At 36.5% G+C, this 24,033-nt stretch overlaps 1 protein-coding gene and 1 non-coding gene across 2 annotated transcripts in view; both read right to left on the reverse strand.

Annotated features, from left to right (window-relative positions):
• Nucleotides 1–2,982: 2,982 nt before the first annotated feature.
• C14H9orf85 (chromosome 14 C9orf85 homolog) overlaps nt 2,983–24,033 on the reverse strand; it is a 62,129-nt gene continuing 41,078 nt past the window's right edge. The window contains exons 3-4 of the mRNA XM_043487079.1: nt 3,695–3,808; nt 2,983–3,199 (exon numbers count right to left, since the gene is read on the reverse strand). Of these exons, the coding sequence (XP_043343014.1) occupies nt 3,058–3,199; nt 3,695–3,808 (256 nt within the window). The 3' untranslated portion in view covers nt 2,983–3,057. The remainder of the gene's footprint in view (nt 3,200–3,694; nt 3,809–24,033) is intronic.
• Nucleotides 23,472–23,578, reverse strand: LOC122453435. Its single transcript, XR_006273058.1, has one exon. It is a non-coding gene; the product is annotated as a U6 spliceosomal RNA (small nuclear RNA).

The following is a 24,033-nucleotide window of genomic DNA, read 5'->3' on the forward strand; positions in this document are numbered from 1 at the left end:
ATTATCCAAAAGTCAATAGTCAATAAACATTAAAGGGGGCTCAAGCTTATTAGTAATTAGAGAAATACAAATTAATAAGACGAAGGCATATGTTGCACACCCATCAAATTGACAGAAACGTAACAGTATGATACCAAGTGTTGGAAAGGGCACAGGAACTCTAATACATTGCTACAGGGAAGGGAGGTAATAATCCTTCTGGAAAGACAGCATGACATAGCACACGTAATAGTGAAGATGCATATACCTGATGTCCTCTACCACTGCTAGATACACCTAACAGAAAATGTAGTGTGAAATGAAAATATTTCCTGCCATATTAATCAATAAGAAATGTCACAGCCATCAGTGGTTTCTGGCCTCCAAAAGTGAATGCGGGAGCCCCAAGCTGTGATCAGGAGGAAGATGCCACCCCCCACGGTGATTGCTGAGGAGCTGGGGGAATGCAAGAAGCAAGGTGAACTAGGAAACAGGATTGGCCCCAGGTATCTGAGGTGCCTACGAAAGGAATGAATTCAGTGAGCCCAGAGGCTTGCACCTCTCCAGAGAATGCTAAATTCTTTAACTTGCTACCTGATCTTTGATGTTCAGACTACCTGCTCCCTTCGTCACAAACTTGTATATAGCCTGACTTCCCTCCGGCCTCCTTGGACCAGTTTTCTCAGAGCTACTGAGATGCTGTCTCCCAGGCTGGGAGTCCTAAACATTCCCACCAGATAAAATAACTCTCTACTTTCAGGCTGTGACCATATTTTTTTAGTTGAAAGTAGTGAGAAACAAGTATACCAAGAAACATTTCAATCTTCTTCTATTACATACTTAACAAAAAATGTACCAAGAGATAAGACATTTATACCAAGAAACAGTATTATTTGTAATAGGACAATTTTTAAATAACTCAAATGTCCGTCATTATTAGAGGGGGTAAATTGTGGTAATGTAAATACAATAGAAAAAACACTAATGTAAAACTAACAAATTAAGAGCTTTTGCAACAACATGGATCAATCTCACAAATTTCATAATGAAATAAGAACAGATACAAACTAACAGGCATAGGATAAGTCTGTTCACATAAAAGTTCAAAACCAGTGTCTGACACTTACTTTCAATTGTTTCAGAAAATAAAAAATATATCCACATATATCTATACAAATATAAAGAAAGTGTGGCAAAATGTCAACTGTGAATCTAAGTGAAGAGTATACAATGGTTCATTGTACTACATTGCTACTCTTTAGGTTCGTCCGTTTTCAAAGCAGAAAGGTGATTTTTCTTTAAAGTATTTATTAAACTACACATATTTTATGCATTTTTTCTGTAGGTAAATTTCACAAGAGAAAAACATAAAAATAATGTAATAAAATACATAAAAACACTTTCAAAGAAAAATTGCTATGCATTTGTTAAACAGTGACAGGCTTTATTTTCTTGGGCTCCAAAATCACTGCAGATGGTGACTACTGCCATGAAATTAAAATACGCTTGCTCCTTGGAAGAAAAGCCATGACCAACCTAGACAGCATATTAAAAAGCAGAGACATTACTTCGCTGACAAAGGTCCGTCTAGTCAAAGCTATGGTTTTTCCAATAGTCATGTATGGATGTGAGAGTTGGACCATAAAGAAAGCTGAGTGCCAAAGAACCGATCCTTTTGAACAGTGGTGTTGGAGAACTCTTCAGAGTCCCTTGGACTGCAAGGAGATCAAACCAGTACATCCTGAAGGAAATCAGTCCTGAATATTCACTGGAAGGACTGATGCTGAATCTGAAGCTCCAATACTCTGGCCACCTGATGCAAAGAACTGACTTATTGGAAAAGACCCTGATACTGAGAAAGACTGAAGACGGGAGAAGGGGACAACAGAGGATGAGACGGTTGGATAGCATCAACGACTCGATGGACCTGAGTTTCAGCAAGCTCTGGGAGTTGGTGATGGACAGGAAAGCCTGGTTTGCTGCAGTCCATGGGTCAGACACAACTGCAAAGAGTTTGCTGCAAAGAGTCGGACATGACTGAGCGACTGAATTGATTTGTTAAACATTACTATTAAAAATAATAAACTTTTTGCTTTATAATAAGCAAGATTAAGCAAGAGGGCTTTTTTTAATTTGGGACATTTACCTGAAATCAGTCTATCAAAAGATACCTCCTTAAGACCAGTTTTTGAGGCCAGCAATATAAGAATGTCATTTTATTTTTCCATGAGATAGTTCTTATACAACCAACAATTCTGAATCTTGTTTAATTTGATACTAGATAGTGTATTCTTCTAAATAATTTTCATAAACTGCAATATGATACTCCAATACTCATTTTGGCAGATATACTAGCATATGCTACTTTAAAATGTATTATAAGAAAGTTTTATCATTATTCAAATATCATACACAATTCATACTGTATGTGTATATTCTATAGGTTTTTCCAATATTCTTACTAGGATTCCACAGTTTGTTTTTTTTTTAAACCCTCAAAGTCTCAGATGGTAAAGAATATGCCTACAATGCAGGAGACCAATTTTTGTTCCCTGGGTCGGGAAGATTCCCGTGGAGGAGGAAATGGCAATCCACTCCAGTATTCTTGCCTGGAGAATCGAAGGACAGAGGAGCCTGGTGGGCTACAGTCCATGGGGTCACAAAGAGCTGGACACGACTGAGCGACTTACCACTACCACGTCTCTCAAAGATGTTCAGAGGGCTTCCCTGGTGGCTCAGTGGTAAAGAATCTGCTTTCCAAGGCAGGAGACAAGGGTTTGATCCCTGGTCTGGGAAGATCCCACATGCTGGGGAGCAACTAAGTCCATGAGCCACAACTACTGAGCCTGTGCTCTGGGGCCCACATGCTACAACGACTGAAGCTCATGCTCCACAAGAGAAGCTACTGCAGTGAGAAGCTGAGCACTGCAACTAGAGAAAAGCCCCACTCGTCACAACCAGAGAAAAGTCCGTGCAACAACAAAGACCCAGCACAGCCAGAAATAAAGAGTGAAAAAAAATTTTATAAAAGGATGGTCAGAATTTCATGTTTTAAAACTGACTTTTAATATAGTTATATTAATTGTCTTCTTCGGTGTCATCTAAATCAATATCAAAATCTAAATCACCATCATTTTCTTCATTCCTTCTGCAGCTTCTTCTATGGCTGGAACGTAAATTATTTTCAACATTTTCTGTCTTTTCTGGCTCTTTATTAAACCTAAAGATGGAAGAAAAAAACTCTTATTTCTCAAGATTGCATTGTTTGCATAGACTGAAAAGACTTTTACACTACACTTCTTGATTAATAAGAGCTTAATGAAATAAAGAGGAAAAGATCCTTGAAGATTAACTTAATCAAAGAGCCAACCTTATAATTATAATACTGCTATCAATAAAGCATGATCAAGCAAATTAATCTGTGCTGTCCATTAAAGAAAAGAAGTTATACAATGAATAATTCTTTTGTAATGTATAATAAATATGACTCTCACAGATAAATATTTTAATTTCCTAAAAATTATGTTTTACTTTCATTATATGATAGAAACACTGAATAATTAATTAATGTTTTTTCCTATTGGGTAGAAAAAGTCTACATTACTGCAATATACTGTATCTTAAGATTCTCAGAGCTACTCAGTGTTTCCTTAAAAGAAAATTCACATACCATTTACTAAAAGAGTAAATCCCAAACATAAAAAGAAATACTTACGGAATAACAACATCTTCTCTCTTTCCACACTTGGCACAAACTTCAAGTTCACAGGCACATGGTCTACACATTATATGATAAGAATCCTTCACTGTCTTTTGTAAACATTTAACACTAAAAATGGAAAAGAAAACCAAATCTTAATTTTTACTAATTGTCTAAGATTTATTTAGTGAAACAAGGGGGTGTGTCTAAGTATACAGCTGAGAAGCCTCAAACTCTTAGATATTTCTCCCATATGTCACTTTAGATTATAGAGCGTTTCTAGACAATGGTTGACAGCTCAAAATAATAGTACTTACATTTATCTACTTTCTTAAAGCTTGTAAAGAATGTCATCTGCAAATATTAACAATCTTACTTCCTTTTCAATTTGGATTCCTTTTATTTCTTTTTGTTCTCTGACCTCCCTGGCTAGGACTTCCAACACTATGTTGAATAAAAGTGGCGAGAGGGGACATCCTTGTCTTGTTCCTGATCTTAAAAAAAAAGCTTTCAGTTTTCACCACTGAGTATAATATTAGCTGTTGACTTGTCATATATGGTGTTTATTATGTTGAGAAACTTTCCCTATATATCCACTCTGTTGTGAGTTTTTATCATATTTCTGTGTAAAATGCTTTTTCTAGATCTACTGAGAGGGTCATATGATTTTTACCCTTCATTTTATTAATGTGGCATATCATATTGATTGATTTGAGGAATCTGAACCATCTTTGCATCCCTGGAATAAACTCCACACTCAATCATGGTGAATGATTTTTTTAATGTATTGTTAAATTTAGTTAACTAATATTTTGTTGAGGATTTCTGCTAATAATTTGTTGAGGATTGCTGCATCTATGTTCATCAGGGATAATGGCCTGTAATTTTCATTTCTTGTGGCATTGTTGTCTGGTTTGGTATCAGAGTAATGCTGACCACATAAAATGAGCTTGGAAGAATTTCCTCCTCTTCTATTTTTTGGAAGAGTTTGAAAAGGCCTGGATCATTTCTTCTTTGCGTATTTGGTAGAATTAGCAGTGAAGAAATCTGGTTCTGGACTTTCGTTTGTTAGGAGGTTTTTTATTTAAATTCAATCTCCTTACTAGTAACTGAATTTTCAGATTTTTACTTCATGATTCAGTCTTGGCAGGTTGTGTGTTTCTAGGAATTTATCCCCTTCTTATAGGTCATCAAATTGTAGGCAAACAATTTTCCATGAAAGTGAAACTGTTAGTTGCTTAATCGTGTCTGAGTATTTGCAACCCCATGGACTGTAGCCCACCAGGCTCCCCTGTCCATGGAGTTCTCCAGGCAAGAATACTGGGAGTGGGTTGTCATTTCCTTCTCCACGGGGATCTTCCCCACCCAGGGATCCAACCCAGGTCTCCTGCATTACAGGCAGATTCTTTAGTATCTGAGCCAGGGTACCCCATAGTCTCCTACAATCCTTTGTATTTCTGTGGTATCTGTTGCAGTGTTTCCTCTTTCATTTCTGATTTGAGTTCTCTTTTCTTTTCTTGATAATTCTAGCTAAAGGTCTGCCTGTTTATCTTTACAAATGACCAGTTCTGAAATTCACTGATCTTGCCTGTTGTCTTTTCATTTCCTATTATAATTATTTCCAATCTGATCTTTGTTATTTCCTTCCTTCTACTAACTTTAGACTTTATCTCATCTATGTTTCTAGTTTCTTTAGAAGTTAAAGTTAAGCTGTTTAAGATTTCTCTTGTTTCTTGATGTAAGCATTTATTGCTAGGAACTTCCCTTTCAGAATTATTTTTTGCGGTACCCCATAAATTTTGGTATGTTGCCTTTTCATTTCTCTCAAGGTATTTTTTAAATTTCTTTTTGGTTTCTTCTTTGACCCACTGATTGTTCAGTAGCATGCTGTTTATTCTCCCCAAATTAGTGAATTTTCCAGATTTCTTCTTACAATTAACTTCCAGTTTCATACTATCGTGGTTTGAAAAAGATACTTCATAAATATGATTTCAATCTTAAATTTTTAAGACCTGTTTTGTGAGCTAACAAACAATATTTTGTGGAGAATATTCCGTGGACACTTGAGAAGAGTATTTTGTTGCTTTTGGTTGGGATGTTTTGTGTACATGCATGTTAACATTGCCTAAAAGGCCATACATCCAAATTTCAATATTTTTCACAGAAATAAAAAATCCTAAATTTGGATGGAACCACAAAAGGCCCAAAATAGACAAAGCAATCTTGAGAAAGAAGAACATAGCTGGAGGTGTCATACTTTCTGATTTCAAACTATATTACAGTTTCAAAACAGTATGGCACTGTCATAAAAATTAGATACATAAATTAATGGAATAGACAGCCCTGAAATAAACCCACTCATATGTGGTCTTCCCTGGTGGCGCTAGTGGTAAAGAATCCACCTGCCAGTGCAGGAGATGGAAGAGATGCAGGTTCAATCCCTGGTCAGGAAGGTCCCCTGGAGTAGGGAATGGCAACCCGCTCCAGTATTCTTGCCTGGAGAATCCCATGGACAGAGAAGCCTGGCAGGCTATGGTTCACGGGGTTGCAAAGAGTCGGACATGACTGAAGTGACTTAGTACAGAACAGCACGATTTACAAAAAAGGAGCCAAAAATATAAATAAGGAAAGAACAGTATCTTCAATAAATAGTATTGGAAACTGGACATGGAAAAGAAAGCCACACACAATAGAATGAAACTAGACCACTATCTCACACCATACACAAAAAATTAACTCAAAATGGGTTAGACTTGAATCTGAGACCTAAAATCTTAAAACTCCTAGAAGAAAACTAGCAGAAAGTTCTTGACAACAATTTTAGAAATTTTTTCGAAATCATATTTAGAAATAAAGTCAAAAAAATAAGAAATAAACAAGAAGGACTGTTCATACTAAAAAGCTTCTTCACAGTAAAGGAAACAATCACACAAAATGAAAAGGCAACCTATAGAATGGGAAAAATATCTGCAAGTCATATATTTATTAAGGAGTTAATAACAGAAATATACAAAGAACTCATACAGTCAAAAGGCAAAAAAAAACAAAAAACAAAACACTGACTAAAACGTGGGCAAAGGATCTGAATAGGCATTTTTCCAAAGACATACAGATGGCCAACAGGCACATGAAAAGATGTTCAATAACACTAATCATCAGGGGAATGCAAATCTAAACCACAATGAGATATTACTTCATATCTGTTAGAATGGCTATAATCAAAAAGACAAGAAATAACAAATGTTGGTGAGAATGTGGGAAAAAGGAAACCTTTATACACTGTTGGTGGGAATGTAAATTAATGTAGCCACTATAGCAAACATTATAGAAGTTAATCAAGAAATTAACAGAACTACAATATGATCCAGCAATTCTACTTCTGGGTATTAAAAGAAAAACACTAACGTGAAAAGATATATGCACCCCAAGTTCACTGCAGCACTATTTGCAATAGCCAAGAAATGGAAACAACCCATGTGCCCACTGATGGATGAATAAAAAAAATGTAATATATACATATACCCTTCTGATGGAAGAATGAATTAAAAAATGTAATATATACATATACCCTCACACACACACGAATGTACTGTCACACACACACACAATGGAATACTATTCAGCCTTAAAAAAAGAAGGAAGTCTTGTCATTTGTAACAACATGAACAGACCCTGAGGAAATTAAGCTGAGGGAAATAAGTCAGACAGAGGCAAAAGCCATATGATCTCACTTATATGTAAAATCTTGAATGAATAAATGAATGAATGAATAAATAAAATACCTAGCTTATGGATATGGAGAACACATTGGTGGTTGTCAGAAGCAAGGGGTAGGGTGTGGGCAATATGGGTGAAGGGGGTCAAAAAGGCTCAAACTTTGAGTTGTAAAATAAATAAGTCATTGGATGTAATGTACAGCATGGTACTATGGTAAATATCATTTTTTAATTTTATTTATTTATTTTGGCTGTGGTGTTTGTGGGATCTTAGTTCAATCAGGGATTGAACTCAGGCTCCCTTCATTAACGCATGGAGTCTTAACCACTGGTCTGCCAGGGAAGTCCTATAGCTAATAATCTTATATTGCATATTTGAAAGCTGCTAAGAAAGTAAATCTTAAAAAATTCTCATAAGAAATAAATTTTTGTGACTGTGTATGATGACGGATATTAACTAGACTTCTTGTGATCATTTTGTAATGTATGAAAATATGTTGTATACCTGAGCCTAACACAATGTTATATATCAATTATACTTCAGTTTTTAAAAAATTAAAAAACTTTTGTGCATCAAGAAAGGGAGAAGAAAACCTTACTGAATGAGAGAAAATACTTGGCAATCATATCTGATAAGGAAGTGGCATCTCAAATATACTAAAAACCCCTACAACTCAATAACAAAAAGATAATTAAAAATAAGCAATGAAAAAAAAAATAAGCAATGAATCTGAAAATATATTTTCCCAAAAAATGGCACATAAATTGCCAATAAGCATATGAAAATATTCTCAACATCTTTAGTTATCAGGGAAATGTAAATCAAAACCACATGGAGAAAAAAAAAAACAAAACCACATGGAGGAACCATGACACGCTGACCAAAATGACTATTATAAAAAAGGGGGGGGGGGCAAAAAAAGCATGGGTAAGGATGTGAAGAAACTGGGTTTCTTGCATTGCTGGTAGGAAATAATAAGGTATGGTCACTTTTGAAAACAATTTGGCAGTTCCTCTAAAAGTTATAAATATAGAAGTATCACATAATGCAGAAACTCTTACTTCTAAATACATACTCAGAACTGAAAAAACATACACACACAAAAACCTGTATATCAATGTTCATAGCAGCATTAATTGTAACAGTCAAAAAACTGGGAATAACCCAAATGTCCATCAATCGATTAACGGATAAATAAGCATATATATCTTTACAATGGAACATTATTTATTAATAAAAATTAAGCACCGATAAATGTTACAACATGCTTGAAAAAAATTCCTAAGTGAAAGAAACCAGTCATAGAAGTCTAGATATTATATGACTATTTATATGAAATGCCCAAAATAAGTAAATCTACAGGGACAGAAAACAAGGGATGGGAGAATGTTGGTGTGGGGGAGAGGGAATGGAGACTCCTAACGGGTATGAGGTTTCTTTCTGAGATGAGAAAATGTTCAAAAACTGATGTTATAAAAAAAACTGAGTCATACAACTCTGTGACATACTAAAAGTTGCTAAACTATGTACTTTAGATGGATGAACTATACAGTATATGAATTAAACCTTAATAAATCTGTTTTAAAAAGTAAAATGGAAATATTAGAAATAAAAAAAACATGGAGTATAAGATACAAGATACAAGAAATCTACTTTAAACACAAAAAGGTATACTGCATTTTACTTTGCAGCGACTGCATTTATTTATTTATACAAATTGAAGGTTTGTGGCAGCCTTCTGTTGAGCAAGTCTATCGTTATCATTTTTTCCAATATTTGCTCACCTTGTACCTCTGTGTCACAATTTGGTTACTCTTGCAATATTTCAACTTTTTAATTATTATTATATTTGTTACAGTGATCTAAGATGAGTAATCTTTATGTTACGACTGCAAAAAGGCTATGACTCATTGAAGGCTCAGATGATGGTTAGCATTTTCTAGTAATAAAGTATTTTTAAAATAAAGTGCTCACTGATTTTTCTAGACATAATGCTGCTGCTACTTAATAGACTATAGTATAAATGTAAGTTTTATATGCACTGGGAAACCAAAAAATTCATGTGACTCAGTTTACTGCAGTTATTTGCTTTACTGAGGTGGCCTGGAATCAAACCCACAATAACTCTGAGATATGCCTGTATACAGTTAAAAGTAGAAGGAAAGGAAAAAAATAAAACAAAACATGCAAACATTAATCAGAAGAAAGCTGGAGTAACTACATTATTACTGAAATAGACTTCAAAGCAAAGAAAAAGAAATTGTTAAGTTTAAGAAAGATTTATTATATGACAATAAAGGAATCAATTTCCCCAAAGCATGCAATAATCTTAAATATTTATTTATGCACCTAAAAACAGGGTTTGAGATAATTGATGCAAAACCATTGAACCAAAAAGAGAAACAGACAAATCCACAATTAAAACTGTGGACTTCAGTGCTTCTCTCTTTATAAGTGAAGCAACAAGAAGACAAAAAGCAGTAAAACTATATAGCACCTGGTTGACAGAGTCTATCAATCAAACTGACATTTATAGAACACTCCACCCAACAAGAGCAATACAGTCTCTTCAAGCACACATGTAACAGAATCTAAAATTGACTATACTCTGAACTATAACACCTACATCAATGCATTAAAAACAAAAACCAAAGTTTATATAAGGTTCATTCTTTTACCACAATTTAATTACCTAGAAATCAGTAAAAGAAAAACATCCAGAAAATGTCCAAATATACAGACATTAAAACAGTTCTAAATAACCTACAGGTTAAAGAGGAAGTCTCAAGAGCAATTAGAAAATGTTTGATTCAAAAATAATGTAATGTAGCATCAAAATCTGTGGATTAGAGCTAAAAAGACATTCTTGGGAAATTTATATAATTAAATGTTTATATTAAGCAAAAGAACTATCCAAACTTCCACCTTAAGAAAACAAAAAAGAAGAGTAAATTAACTCAAGGCAATATCGATGTGAACAGAAATCAATGAAACTGAAAAACAGAAAAAAAAGAAAACCAATAAAACTCCAAGCAGCCTATTTGAAAAGATTAATGTAATTCATAAACATATAACCAGGCAGACCAAGATAAAAAAGGAGAGAACACAATAAACCCATTTCAGGAAAGAACAAGGGAACAACACTATAGATGCAACAGATATTAAAGGAATAACAAAAATTTACTAACAACTCTATGCCTATAAATCCAACCACTTTATTGAAATGGACAAATTTCTGGAAAGACAGTATAAAAACCTGCTTAAGATGAAACAGATAATTTAAAAACTTCTCTAGCCATTAAAGAAAAACTTTATTATCGTTAAGAACTCTCCAACAAAGACAACTCTAGGCACAAATGGCTTTAGTGGTAAATTCTAGTAAACATCTGGAAGTTCATGGTTCATGTACTGCTGAAGCCTGGCTTGGAGAATTTTGAGCATTACGTTACTAACATGTGAGATGAGTGCAATTGTGTGGTAGTTTGAGCATTCTTTGGCATTGCCTTTCTTTGGGATTGGAATGAAAACTGATCTTTTCCAGTCCTGTGGCCACTGCTGAGTTTTCCAAATTTGCTGACATATTGAATACAGCACTTTCACAGCATCATCTTTCAGGATTTAAAATAGCTCAACTGGAACTCCATCACCTCCACTAGCTTTGTTCCTAGTGATGCTTCCTAAGGCCAACCTGACTTCACATTCCAGGATGTACGGCTCTAGGTGAGTGTGAGTGATCACACCTTCTTGATTATCTGGGTCATGAAGATCTTTTTTGTACAGTTCTTCTGTGTATTTTTGCCACCTCTTCTTAATATCTTCTGCTTCTGTTAGATCCATACCATTTCTGTCCTTTATTGAGCCCATCTTTGCGTGAAATGTTCCCTTGGTATCTCTAATTTTCTTGAAGAGATCTCTAGTCTTTTCCATTCTATTGTATCACTCTATTTCTTTGCATTGATTGCTGAGGAAGGCTTTCTTATCTCTCCTTGCTATTCTTTGGAACTCTGCATTCAAATGGGTGTATCTTTCCTTTTCTCCTTTGCCTTTCACCTCTCTTCTTTTCACAGTCATTTGTAAGGGTTCAAGCTGGTTTTAGAAAGCGCAGAGGAACCAGAGATCAAATTGCCAACATCTGCTGGATCACTGAAAAAGTAAGAGAGTTCCAGAAAAACATCTATTTCTGCTTTATTGACTATGCCAAAGCCTTTGACTGTGTGGATGACCACAAACTGTGGAAAATTCTGAGAGAGATGGGAATACCAGACCACCTGACCTGCCTCTTGAGAAACCTGTATGCAGGTCAGGAAGCAACAGTTTGAACTGGACATGGAACAACAGATTGGTTCCAAATAGGGAAAGGAGTGCGTCAAGGCTGTACATTGTCACCCTGCTTATTTAACATATATGCAGAGTACATCATGAGAAACGCTAGGTTGGAAGAAGCACAAGCTGGAATCAAGATTGCCGGGAGAAATATCAATAACCTCAGATATTCAGATGACACCACCCTTATGGCAGAAAGTGAAAAAGAACTAAAGAACCTCTTGATGAAACTGAAAGAGGAGAGTGAAAAAGTTGGCTTAAATCTCAACATTCAGAAAACAAAGATCATGGCATCCCGTTCCATCACTTCATGGCAAATAGATGGGGAAACAGTGGCTGGCTTTATTTTTCTGGGCTCCAAAATCACTGCAGATGGTGACTACAGCCATGAAATTAAAAGACGCTTGCTCCTTGGAAGGAAAGTTATGACCAACTTAGACAACATATTAAAAAGCAGAGACATTACTTTGCCAACAAAGGTCCACCTAGTCAAAGCTATGGTTTTTCCAGTAGTCATGTATGGATGTGAGAGTTGGACTATAAAGAAAGCTGAGTGCAAAAGAATTGATGCTTTTGAACTGTGGTGTTGGAGAAGACTCTTGAGAGTCCCTTGGACTGCAAGGAGATCCAACCAGTCCATCCTAAAGGAGATCAGTCCTGGGTGTTCATTGGAGGGACTGATGCTGAAGCTGAAACTCCAATACTTTGGCCACCTGATGCAGAGAGCTGACTTATTTGAAAAGACGCTGATGCTGAGAAAGATTGAGGGCAGGAGGAGAAGGGGACGACAGAGGATGAGATGGTTGGATGGCATCACTGACACAACGGACATGGGTTTGGGTGGACTCCGGGAATTGGTGATGGACAGGGAGGCCTGGCGTGCTGCGGTTCATGGGGTCGCAAATAGTCGGACACGACCAAGCGACTGAACTGAACCTCTAACATTTAAAAGATAGTTCTAACTGTATACAACTGCTTCCAGAAACAAAATAGAAGCAGTCCCCAACTCACCTGATGAGACCCTAACATGAAGATAACAACAAAATTTCAGACGAGTATTGGTTAATAAAAATGAGTATGAAACTGAGTTAGCAAATAAAATCTAGTAATATGTAAAAAGGATACAGTCACGCTCAAGTGGGGTTTATCCAAGTGCATTAAAGGCTGATTCTATATTAAAATCAATAAATGCTAACTCATCAAATCAATGTTCTAAGAATGAAAAACCACATAATTATCTAAATAGATGCAGAAAAAGTATCTGACAAAACTTAATTGAAGCTTTCAAACTGTGGTGCTGGAAAATACTCTTGAGAGTCCCTTGGACTGCAAGGAGATCAAACCAATCAATCCTAAAGGAAATCGACCCTGAATATTCACTGGAAGGACTGATGCTGAAGCTGAAATTCCAATACTTTGGCCTTCTGATGAGAAGAGCCGACTCACTAGAAAAGACTCTGATGCTGGGAAAGTCTGAAGGCAGGAGGAGAAGGGGATGACAAAGGAGGAGATGGTTGGATGACATCACCAATTAGTAGACGTGAGTTTGAGCAAGCTCCAGGAGATGTTGAAGAACAGGGAAGCCTGGAATGCTGCATCCATGGTGTCTTAAAGAGTTGGATACGACTGGGCGACTGCACAATAAATATCTATTCATGATACAAACTCTCAGCAAACTAGGAATTGAAAGACACTTCCTCATCCAGTAAGGATCATCTACAAAGAATCTATAGCTAATATCATACTTAATGTAAAAGACTATGTTCCTCACAAAGTCAAGAACAGTCAGCACTCCTTTTCAAAAACACACTGGAGGTGCTAGACAGTGCAATAAAGGCAACATAGAAATAAAAGTCACACAGATTGGAAAGCAAGAAATAAAACTGTCCTCATTTTTCATCACTTAAAAAAAATGTATTTATTTATTTTTTGGTCGTGCCACGGGGCTTGTAGGATCTTAGTTCCTTGACCAGGGATTGAACCCAGGGCATGTCAGTGAAAGTGCCAAGTCCAAACCACCGGACCACCAGGGAATTTTCCTGTCTTCATTTTTTAAAAAAATCACTATGTAGGAAAATCTCATGGAATATACCAAAAAAGTATTAGAAATAAAACTGACAAGCTGATTCTAAAGTTACAAGAAAAAGCAAAGGAAAAATATTAGCCAAAACAAGTTTGAAAAAAGAAAAAGAAGGTGGGGACACTCTTAAGACTGGATTTCAACGTTTATCTTAAAGCTGTAGTAATCAAGGTAGTGTGGTACTGGTAAAAAATAGACACATAGATTAATGGGACAGAACAGACTCTAACATATATGATCAATTGATTTTCAACATAGTACAAAGGGAATTCAATGGAGAAAGGACAGACTTTTAAACAAATGACCACAGAGCAGTTGGATATACATAAAATTAACAGAAAATGGGCCATAAACGCAATATAAAACCAGGAATTACATAATTTCTAGAAGGAAACACAGTAAAAAAAAGTATTTGTGATCCTAAGCAAAGATTTTTTACCTACAAGAAAATAATAATTAATAAATCCTGATAAATGAAACAGATCTTCACCAAAATAAAACATTTCTCCACTTTAAGATACTTTTAAATGGATAAAACAGAAGTCAGAATTTGGCAGAAAACATTTGTAAAAGCCATATCTGACAAACGATTTGCGCCTACAATATATAAGAATTCTCAAAATTCAGTAATAAGTGAAACAACTTAATAAAAACATGAGCTAAATATATGTATAGAAAAAAAGAAATAAGGATGCAAAATGGGCACAGGAACCAGATTAGCATCACTGGTCATCAAAAAATGCAAATTAAAATCAAAATGAGATACAGCTATCCACACTTAAACGGTTTAAAAAGAACAAAACAAGACTTCAAGGGGGAAAAAAAAAAACCTGACAATCCTAAGTATTGATGAGGATGCTAAACATCTGGAACTCTCTCACACACTGCTATTGAGAATACAAATGATATAGCCACTATGGAAAATAGTTGGACAGTTTATTCTAAACATACCCTTAACATAAACCCAGCGAGCTTACTACCAGATATTTACTCAAGAGAAATGAGGCCACACATTCACACAAAACCCTGCACATGAATGTTTATGGCAAGATAGTTCACAATCACCAAAAACTAGCAAAACCTAAATGACCATCAGCCAGGGGACAGAGGAACAACTGTGATACATCCTGAAGGAATACTACCCAGCAATAAAAGACCTAACCACTGATTTACACAACAATGTGGATGAATCTCAAATCCACTATGTTAAGTTAAAGAAGTCAGCCTCAAAGACCATATACTATGTGAATCCTATATATGACATTCTGCAAGAAGGCAAAAGTATGGGGAAAGAAAACGGATCAGTGTTTGCCAGGGACTGGGAGAGGGGTAGCAGGATACCAAGTGGCATAAAGGAAAGTTTGGGGGTAATAGAACTGTCTTGTGTCTTAACTGTGATGTCAGTCTCACAAATGCATTCATTTGTCAAAACTTACAAAACTGTTGTTAAAACAAAACAACTGGCCCCCAAATAGACTTACTTAGGCCAAGCCCCAAATCATCAAAGGTGAAAGTGTTAGTCACTCAGTCGTGTCCAACTATTTGCGACCCCACGGACTGGGGCACAGCAGGCTCCTCTGTCCATGGGATTCTCCAGGCAAGAACGATGGTGTGAGTTGCCATTTCCTTCTCCAGGGGATCTTCCTGACCCAGAGATCAAACCTGGTCTCCTGCACTGGAGGCAGATTCTTTACCATTTGAGCCACCAGGGAAGGCCCCCAAATCATCAAACTGAGACTTAATTTAGTTTTGGCTCTCCCAGAAATGGAATTTTAAACCAATCCTGAATACATGCTCCGTCATATCTGACTTCGTGAATCCATGGACTATAGATCACCAGGCTCCTCTGTACATGGAATTGTCCAGGTAAGAATACTAGAGAGTGTATTGCCATCTCCTCTTCCAAGGGATCTTTCCTATGCAGGGATCCGATGCATGTCTCCTGAGGAAAATTCTTTGCCACTGCAGCCACCTGGGGAAGCCCCTTAAATCAATCGTGAATTGTCTGATCAGCACAAGCTAGGTACTCAGCCTGATAAGACCCTTGTGATCCCCTAAAGAAAAGTGACTCTGCAATAACCAACCTGCTTTTCTGTCTAGTGTGACTTTCTTGTTACCATTCCTTTCTACCTACAAAAGTCTTTCATTTTCTACAGTTCCTCACAGATCCTTTCCATCTTCTAAATGAGACAAAGTCAATAAAATCTTTAAAAGTCACTCAGTTGAATTTTGTTTTTTTAACACTGTTTATTACAATATGTACATTTTACTGCATGTTAGAGCTTTGGGAAATATAAATTAGAATTGAAAAGAAAAAGTCTTCACAATCAAAGTGAAAACAATTTTGAAAATTGTTTGCTAAATTATTTGGTATGCTCGTGTTTTGACTTTCCAAACAGCTTTACTTAATTACTTTGAAATAAAAGTTAGATTAAAATTTCATGCTATTAGAATACACACAAAGTCCTACCAAAACAAATGGACTAGAAAAAAATCTGAGTATTTTTTGGCTTCAATGTTTTAAAGTTTTTAAAATAATTTTAAAGAAACTGTTTTGGTTAGGTTCTTCTGAGGCTTCAAAGAAATTCATTTCTATGAATATGCTGTTTTATAACAGGGACTCCTGGGGTAAACTAATCCTTAAATATTCAAATTGCTAATTCAAGGATAAAACTGTATTTATAGAACTGTTAATGTTAAAATTTACATGTAAAATAGGCTTGAAAATGGGATATCCTGTTTTCGAATCCAGAGTCAAAGGACAGCAGATTCTACACTCTCTGGACCATCTAATCCTCAAGACAGTGACTTTTGGCACTGGCTCAAACACTGGCATAGCGTATTAAAATGCAGATCCCTGGGCTACACCCATTATTTACATAATCAGAATCTTGGGGATGGGTCCCAAGAATCTGTTCCTTAACAAACTCCTCAAGAAATTCTTATGCACCTAAGCACTTGAGAACTCTTGACCACATCAAAGTACTACTGCCTAGATAGGGGGATTTCCCAATAAGCCCAAAGCTGGTTGAGAAGACAAGGAATTTTGTTGCTGTAAGCAATTATGCTCTTTTCAAATTAAAATCCACTCGGAAAAACAGGTTGTATTAGGGTAGTGAATATAAATCTACCTATCTTATAAGGAAATATACACATAGGCACATTTTTAAAATGTTTCCTTTTCATAAATGTAAAATGTTTGTTGCAAGGTAAATTATATACATTTTTTATATGTTTAAAACCTTCAAGTTTCTCAATCACAGACCTGAGATCTTTGTGCTGCTTTGCTTTCAAACCTCTTAACCTAGGCTTTCTGTCTTCACAGGGAGTACAGAGAGAGAAGATATAAAAGTAATTTGAGTTTCAGCATTTTTCTTCTCCTATGTCACATTTGTCCAGCCTAAGAATCTTGATCTTAAGCACAAGATGGTTTAGACATTATTTTAATGATAAAGGATATACATTCCAAGTTGTCATAGAACTTGTGCAGTATCTTGAGACCGCTTTAAAAATACCTGTTAGTTAGATAATCACTCCTGAGTATTTTTTCTTACAAAACAAGTAGTAACGAAAAACTTGAAATTGACCTAAATATAAATTTTACCTAATTTCCCCTGAAAATAGCTATATTTTGAATACTTAATGAGTTCATTACTAAGAGAACTGCAGAGATGTTAAAATAATGGTGGCTTCACCTTCTTTTCATATTTTCATGGACTAAAATTCCCAGAAACAGTAAATCTTGTCCATGCACACACCACAACTAACCATTTTAGTGGAACTTGGGCAAATAAAATGGGTTACTATGAACCACGTTTACTAACTGATAGGGCCCACGTGGGGTCTCATTGATAAGACAGCTCATTATGTTGATCTTGCAAACTCAGAATAAAATCACTGTGATCCGTGAGACTGACCAAATTGCCCAAATGACATTCTGTTTTCCCACTGGCGCCTATCTTCTCAAAGCTGTGAGACCGCCTCCCTCTAATAAATTTCCCTTTTCTTGCCTGACTGCCCGGCTCCCTCTCTTTCTCTGCACTCACCTTACACTAACAAAGGACACAGTGGTACACTTTTAAAAAATGTTACCATACTTTTTTAATGATGAAAAACACAAAAACAAAAGCTAAAAAATGTTTACTATACACTTAAGAGTAAAATTCAAGAGATAAAATTTTATTTTCAAGATCACTGTAAATACTAGAAAATGTTATGTATTTTGATTTGGAAAGCAAGAGAACTAGATCTAGCCTAGCTTTGACTTATTCTTGCCATATAATCACTGAAAGTCACTTTAACTTCTTTGAGTCTCATTTTTTATAATAGTTACTGAAAAGTGCTGAAACTTAGCATGAACAAAGACAGCAGCAAACTGTATTAGTAATCACTGTATTTGTCACCTCCACAAACCCACAGCTAATTAGCAAAAATGAAAAAACCCACATTTTTAAATGACATCCTTGCAGTTTCAACACAACATTTTAAATTGTATAATAAAACACAGCAACACTTGCAAGATCTGTATAATTAAATGAATTAGTATTTCCAAACTAGCAAAATGCAAGATGTTACAAAACCATGCATGGGTGAAAGATCCATTCAACTGCAAGACAGACCAACGGATTTTAGTATAAGAAGTGTTTACTGACATGGTTTCAGATTCTACACTGTATCAAAGATGAATTTCTATAATTATCTGGAAAAGGTTATTAATATTTACCTATACTATTTTAAAAATGTACGGCTTCATTTTCCTTCTGCTAGTCAGACACTAATGAAATTCATAAACATATGAAACAATGCCACTTGTCTCACTAATATTTTTGTTTCAAAAGTTATTTTTCATAAAAAATTATTAGTATCAAATGTGGTGACTCAAGGACAAAAGAGCAGATAAAACCAAGAAAGGTCTTGGAATGCAGGAACAGAAAAACCAGACCCTTATCGCCCTTCCCTCCCCCATGTTGTAATTATTAAGGGATTTCAGGTCCTCCTGAGCAGTATAACCTGTCTCTCCTCCTAACCCACACAGGCTTCCCCTTCTTCCCCCACCCAGTATATGTGCCTCATCCAATCAGCAAATGACCCGCAAGACCCCTAGCCCACTCCCTGAACCATGTGTATAAAAGCGGACCAAGGACCACTGTTCAACGTCAATTCTCCATTGAGCTGGCCTGCTGTTCTAACAGCGTCTCCTATTCTAATGAACTTTATTTCCCTCTCATTCTGTTTCATGTCTGGAAATTCTTTTCCAACCTGCACTAGGAACAAGACATTAACCTTTAATGGTTGCTTATATTCACATTATTTATAAGATAATTATTTTTAAGTCTCAGTTTTCATATCTAAAATAAATATTATATCTAATAAATACCATTAGATATAATGCATAAAAGCTGATATAAATCAAGCTATCTGGGTCCTCAGTAATTTTTAACAATATAAAGAAAGAGGTCCTGAGAACAAAAGCTTTGAGAACCACTGATTTAGACAATAAACATCAACTGGAAAAGAACTGATCTGATATTTTTAGTATTTCTGGAACAGACTTTCTGCCACAACTTCTCTGGTACTGCCTTCATTTCCTGGTTTTATTATTATACTTTAACCTTTATGATAATTCAGCTCCACTTATAATACTCTCACACGAGATGACTAGGTGCTTTCGTAAACAGTGAGCTGTGTGACTCCACCCTTCCTGGGAAAATAATAGAAACTCACACAGACCGATCAAGACCATCCCCAAGAAAAAGAAATGCAAAAAGGCAAAAAGGTTGCGCAAGGAGGCCTTACAAATAAATGCCAGAGAAAAGAGAAGCTAAAGGCAAAGAAGAAAAGGAAAGATATACCCATTTGAATGCAGAGTTCCAAAGAAGAGCAAGGAGAGATAAGAAAGCCTTCCTCAGTGATCAGTGCAAAGAAATAGAGGAAAACAATAGAATGGGAAAGACTAGAGATCTCTTCAAGAAAATTAGAGATACCAAGGGAACATTTCATGCAAAGATGGCCTCAATAAAGGACAGAAATGGTATGGACCTAACAGAAGCAGAAGATATTAAGAAGAGATAGCAAGAATACACAGAAGAACTGTACAAAAAAGATCTTCATGACCCAGATAATCATAATGGTGTGATCACTCACCTAGAGCCAGACATCCTGGAATGTAAAGGCAAGTGGGCCTTCGGAAGCATCACTACAAACAAAGCTAGTGGAGGTGATGGAATTCCAGTTGAGCTATTCAAATCCTGAAAGATGACGCTGTGAAAGTGCTGTATTCAATATGTCAGCAAATTTGGAAAACTCAGCAGTGGCCACAGGACTGGAAAAGGTCAGTTTTCATTCCAATCCCAAAGAAAGGTAATGCTAAAGAATGCTCAAACTACCACACAATTGCACTCATCTCACATGCTAGTAATGTAATGCTCAAAATTCTCCAAGACAGGCTTCAACAGTATGTGAACCGTGAACTTCCAGATGTTCAAGATGGATTTAGAAAAGGCAGAGGAACCAGAGATCAAATTGCCAACATCCACTGGGTAATCAAGAAAGCAAGAGAGTTCCAGAAAAATATCTACTTCTGCTTTATTGACTATGCCAAAGCCTTTGACTGTGTAGATCACAACAAATTGGAAAATTCTTCAAGAGATGGGAATACCAGACCACCTGATCTGCCTCCTGAGAAATCTGTATGCAGGTCAAGAAGCAACAGTTAGAACTGGATATGGAACAACAGACTGGTTCCAAATAGGGAAAGGAGTACCTCAAGGCTGTATATTGTCACCCTGCTTATTTAACTTATATGTAGAGTACATCATGAGAAATACCGGGCTGGATGAAGCACAAACTGGAATCAAGACTACCAGGAGAAATATCAATAACCTCAGATATGCAGATGACACCACCCTTATGGCAGAAAGCGAAGAAGAACTAAAGAGCCTCTTGATGAAAGTGAAAGAGGAGAGTGAAAAAGATGGCTTAAAACTCAACATTTAGAAAAAGAAGATCATGGCATCCGGTCCCATCACTTCATGGCAAACAGATGGGGAGACAACAGAAACAGTGACAGACTTTATTTTCCAGGGCTTCAAAATCACTGCAGATGGTAACTGCAGCCATGAAATTAAAAGACGCTTGCTCTTTGGAAGAAAATCTATGACCAACCTAGACAGCACATTAAAAAGCAGAGATATTACTTTGCCAACAAAGGTCCGTCTAGTCAAAGCTATGGTTTTTCCAGTTATCATGTACGGATGTGAGAGTTGGACTATAAAGAAAGCTGAGTACCAAAGAATTGATGCTTTTGAACTGTGATGTTGGAGAAGACACTTAAGAGTCCCTTGGACTGCAAAGAGATCCAACCTGTCAATACTAAAGGAAATCAGTCCTGAATATTCATTGGAAGAACTGATGCTGAAGCTAAAACTCCAATAATCTGGTTTCCTGATGCGAAGCACTGACTCATTGGAAAAGACTGTTATGCTGGGAAAGATTGAAGGCAGGAGGAGAAGGGGATGACAGAGGATGACATGCTTGGATGGCATCACCGACACAATGGACATGAGTTTGAGTAGGCTCCGGGAGTTGGTGATGGACAGGAAAGCCTGGCATGCTGCAGTCCACGGAGTCGCAAGCAGTCAGACCCGACTGAGCATCTGAACTGAACCGAACATTGACGGAGATCTATAAAGTGAAAGTTCCTATAGTGGCTCTAAGTAATCTGTGCTAACATAAAAAGAATCTGAAACCATACTAAGGAATTACATCATATGCTACTTAGGAAATGTTTTTAAGGAAACAACGTCCACAGATTTCAAGAACTTTGAGTAGAAGAAGCTTAATTGTCTTCATAATTAATGTATTTGAAATAAGTGGAGATATTTTATTACCTCTTCTTATTGCAATGGATTTGACTTAGAATAATTCTTAAAAGAGTACAAAATATTCACCTCCGACCAACAGTAGTTTAGAAAAAAGAGAAAATGGAAATTACTGCTCAAAACGATTACTTGGAGCAGGCAATTTAAAATAAAAGCTTGCTATATCAATCTATACTAATGTCAAAAAGTAGGCTTTTTGAACAGGCGCGCAAGTGATAACAGTACTGAAAACTCTCCTTAATGAGGAGGACTAAAGCTTAAGGACTTTAGTCTAAGGGACTAAAGCTCTGGGCAATAATAAAGCCAGGGTTTACAGTCACTGTACTATGGCATGATGTAGAATGGCCTGTGACTAAAACTCCACTCTAGGGCATTTTAATACTCTTGGAATGTGGTGACACAACTCTCAAATTACTGATTAACCAAACTATTAAAAGAGCCTCAAACTATTATAAGAAATGCTGGAGCTGAAGAGCTAAAACAAAGAGGTTAAGTTCACACCCTGTATGTGTGTGTGTGTGTGTGCGTACATAAATACTACATATCTGTATGTATAGATACACACACACATATATACATATGTATATAATTTCTTGTCATACACTGGTATATATGGAGGGACTGATTATTTTGTTGTTCACTCGTTAAGTTGTGTCTGACTCTTTGCACTCTTTGCAACCCCACGAACTGCAGCACACCAGACTTCCCTGTCACTATCTTCCGGAGTTTGCTCAAACTCATGTCCATTGAGTCAGTGATGCTATTCAACCATCTCACCCTCTGTCGCCCCCTTCTCCTGCCTTCAGTCTTTCTCAGTAACAGGGTTTTTTCCAATGAGTCAGCTCTTGGCACCAGGTAGCCAAATATTTCAGCTTCAGCATCATTCCTTCCAATGAATACTCAGGGTTGATTTCCTTTAGGATTGACTGGTTTGATCTCCTTGCTCTCCAAGGGACTCTCGAGTCTTCTCCAGCACCATAATTTGAAAGCATCAATTCTTCAGCACTCAGTCTTCTTTATGGTCTGTCACATACATATGTGACTACTAGAAAAACCGTAGCTTTGACTACACAGACCTTTGTTGGCAAAGTGACGCCTCTGCTTTTCAATAGGCTTTCTAGGTTTGTCACAGCTTTTCTTCCAAGGAGCATGCAACCTTTAAATTCATGGCTGCAGTCAACATCTACAGTGATTTTGGAGCCCAAGAAAATAAAATCTCCCACTGTTTCCGTTCCTTCCCCTTCTATTTGCCATGAAGTGATGGGACCAGATGCCATGATCAGCTTTTTGAATGTTGAGTTTTAAGCCAGCTTTTTCACTCTCCTCTTTTACCCTTATCAAAAGGCTCTTTAGATCCTCTTCACTTTCTGCCATTAGAGTGATATCATCTGTATACCTCAGGTTGTTGATATTTCTCCCAGCAATCTTGATTCTTGCTTGTGCTTTTCATCCAGCCTAGCATTTCACATGATGTTCTCTGCATATAAGCTAAATAAGCAGGCTGACAACATACAGACTTGACATAATCCTTTCCCAATTTTGAACCAGTCTGTTGTTCCATGTCTGGTTCTGTTACTTCTTAATCTGCATATAGGTTTCTCAGGAGGCAGGTTAGGTGGTCTGATATTCTTATCTCTACGAATTTTCCACAGTTTGTTGTGGTCTGCACAAAGGCTTTGATGTAGTCAATGAAGCAGAAATATAGGATCATCTCGTAGTACATAATGTTTATCTTTTTTTATGCTTTTTTTTTCCATTTGTTTTTATTAGTTGGAGGCTAATTACTTTACAAAAAAATATGGAACGCTTCACGAATTTTCATGTCATCCTTGAGCAAGGGCCATGCTAATCTTCTCTGTATCGTCCCAATTTTAGTATATGTGCTGCTGAAGCGAGCACCAATGTTTATTTTTATAAAAAAAAACAAAGAAATACTAATCAACACACTTTTTAAGGCTAGAAATCCAACGACTAAACCAAAATTCTATCTTGTTTTCTCTTCATAAAATGTATATACAAAGCAGATCTTCTTTTGACAGGCAACATAGATCAAATGAATGAACAAATGGCCACTTATGTAGAATCCAAAACAAGACATATAGACAGTTCCTAAGTATCTGCATGTCCATCAAAGAGAACAGGGAGTTCTCATCCATTTTCCCTCCATTCCCTGGTGCCTTCCGCATAGTGTTTCCTGTAAACACTGTTTACAGCTGCTGCTGCTACTAAGTCACTTCAGTTGTGTCTGACTGTGTGACCCCATAGATGGCAGCCCACCAGGCTCCTCCGTCCCTGGGATTCCCCAGGCAAGAACACTGGAGTGGGTTGCCATTTCCTTCTCCAATGCATGAAAG

The sequence above is a fragment of the Cervus canadensis genome, chromosome 14, assembly GCF_019320065.1.
Source record: "Cervus canadensis isolate Bull #8, Minnesota chromosome 14, ASM1932006v1, whole genome shotgun sequence".
Classification (NCBI taxonomy): domain Eukaryota; kingdom Metazoa; phylum Chordata; class Mammalia; order Artiodactyla; family Cervidae; genus Cervus; species Cervus canadensis.